The sequence below is a fragment of the Myotis davidii genome, unplaced genomic scaffold (assembly GCF_000327345.1).
Source record: "Myotis davidii unplaced genomic scaffold, ASM32734v1 scaffold71, whole genome shotgun sequence".
NCBI lineage: Eukaryota > Metazoa > Chordata > Mammalia > Chiroptera > Vespertilionidae > Myotis > Myotis davidii.
The window spans coordinates 2,247,025-2,249,118 of record NW_006283588.1 but is presented as its reverse complement, the minus strand read 5'-3'; the positions used below and the strand labels follow the sequence as shown (position 1 = coordinate 2,249,118).

The window sequence follows — 2,094 nt, the reverse complement described above, 5'->3', positions numbered from 1 at the left end:
AGCCACAGAGATGGGAAGGGGATCCATTGTGTGAGAGGCACACACAGACACACACATGTTCCTCCCAGATCTGTGAGAATAAGATGAGGCCACATGTGACAGGAATGAAAATGCTTGCCAGAGGATCCCGGGCAGAGGGCAGTCTCTAAGACCCAGCAGCACGGTGTTCGGAGAGGAGCTGTGGCTTTTGACAGAGGAGAGCAATCCCCTTCGTGCCGGCTGTGGGAAGAGAGAAGTGAAGTCAGTCACCTGGTGGCGAAGGCCAGTAAAACAGCAAAGCGGGGAGGACAATTTCTCTCTCCCTCTCTCTCTCTCTCCCTTCCCTCTCCTCCCTGGGAGCCACCTCCTATTCTCCCAACTCTTAGAGCATAACCTTCCAAGGGGAACATCCCCCCCAGACTTTAGGATCTTTTCTCCACGGAGGGAACACCTCATAGCTGCAAGGCATTTGCGAGGTCTGGGCAGGACTTCTTCGGGGATTGGGTGATCGCGCCGGGGACACTGATCGCTGCTAACGCTCGGGCTCGGGACTCCCGGGTGCGGAATCAGAGACCGGGAGGCAGCCTGGTGGAGGGAGGAAGGCTTTCATCAGAGACTCTCCCCTGCACTTTGAACACATTTGCTTGCTGTTTGCCGCAGGATGCTGTCCAGGGAAGCAGCTCTTTTTCTGGGGATGCAGCAGCAGTTCGCGGGTCTCTGAGCTCATTGCAGGAGAGGAAATCATCTCCAAACAGAGTGGAGGTCTCCCCTTTGCCGGATCCCACTGAGCTGGGTTGCTCCGCGGTCAAGATCACCCGTCCACCAAAATCTCCTGCGAGGAAGTAAAACAAAGTGCATTCTAATTGTTATTTATTCGTTTATTGTTGATTGTTTCTTAACCCGGTGGAGGCGGCGCGACCACGGAGAATGAGACTGAGAGGGGCTGCCAGGGCTTGGAGGAGGATAAAGCTGAGTTTAGGCTGGAAACTGAAAGACTAGATTGTTGCTGGGCACCGCCGGCCCGGTTCCTCGCCACTTCCTCTAGTTGCGCTCCATGGACAGATCAACAAACCTGGACATTGAGGAGCTCAAGGTACGTGGTCCTGGGGCGGGCGGGCGTCCTGCCTTCCCCTCGGGCGCCGCCGGCTCTCTGGCTCTCCTCTCTCTCTCTGTTTCCGCTGCCTCTTCCTCCCGCGGCTGCTAGAATAGTTGGTGGCCCCCGAGGATGGCGAGTGGGCTTTGGGGGGAGTGCGGGCGCCCCCCTCGCAAAGGCGCCACCGAGGACGCGGAGGGCGGATTTCTGGGGCTCGGCTGGTGCCCTGGGGCTGCGCTCCCCGCCCTGCCGGCTCCTCCTGGCCACAGTCGCCCTGTCCCCCTCCGGCTGGGCTGCAGCAGCTCTTGGGGTGCCAGATCAGCACCCAGTTCTGGCGATCGCTCGGGGAGGCTGCGGTGGCAGCACTGTCCCTGCCCGCTGGCTGCCCAGCGAAGTTGCGGAGCTGCGGCCACTTTGCCTGCGCTCCCAGCTCCGGCGCCTCCGCCCCGCCCGCGCGGGGACAGCCTATTTCCGCTGGTGGGTCCGGGGCCCTTCATCTTACCCCTCCTCTCAGTGAGACCTGCTCCCCAGGGGCGCAGTGCCCCGGGCGGGCGCGAACTCCTGTTCCTTGCGGGGAGCGGGCGGTGGGAGACCAGCAGCAAGTGGGGGGCTGGAGCGGTTCCGCTCACCCAGCGATGTGCCTGTCCCTACAGCCCGGGCTCCGGAGCCGGTGTGGGAAGGGCGGTGGGGTGTGCGGTGGGGACCTGGAGGCTAGAGCTGGGCTGGGCTGCAAGCTGGGGACGTCCCCTGGGGAGGGTCCCAGCGACCCTTCCCCATGAGCCCTGGGAACACGCTGTCCTGCACCAGCTCTGAGCCCCCGCCTCTCCGCCCGCACCCCCAGGGCGCCCTCTCGCTCCCCGGTCTCTGCTCCGCTGTGAGGGGCTGGCCGACAGGAGCATCAGGCTGACAGTTTACCCCTCTGCCCATGGGCACTGCTGCCTGCAGTGCTAGTTTAAAAAAAATAACAAAAAAACAACAATTAAAAACCCCCCAAAAAACCTAAAATTAAAAAAAAAATCAAC

The 2,094-nt window shown here is 61.2% G+C and overlaps 1 protein-coding gene across 1 annotated transcript in view; it reads left to right on the top strand.

Annotated features, from left to right (window-relative positions):
* Positions 1 to 285: 285 nt before the first annotated feature.
* SGCZ (sarcoglycan zeta) overlaps positions 286 to 2,094 on the top strand; it is a 633,314-nt gene continuing 631,505 nt past the window's right edge. The window contains exon 1 of the mRNA XM_006753775.2: positions 286 to 1,072. Coding sequence (XP_006753838.1) covers positions 1,034 to 1,072 — 39 coding nt within the window. The 5' untranslated portion in view covers positions 286 to 1,033. The remainder of the gene's footprint in view (positions 1,073 to 2,094) is intronic.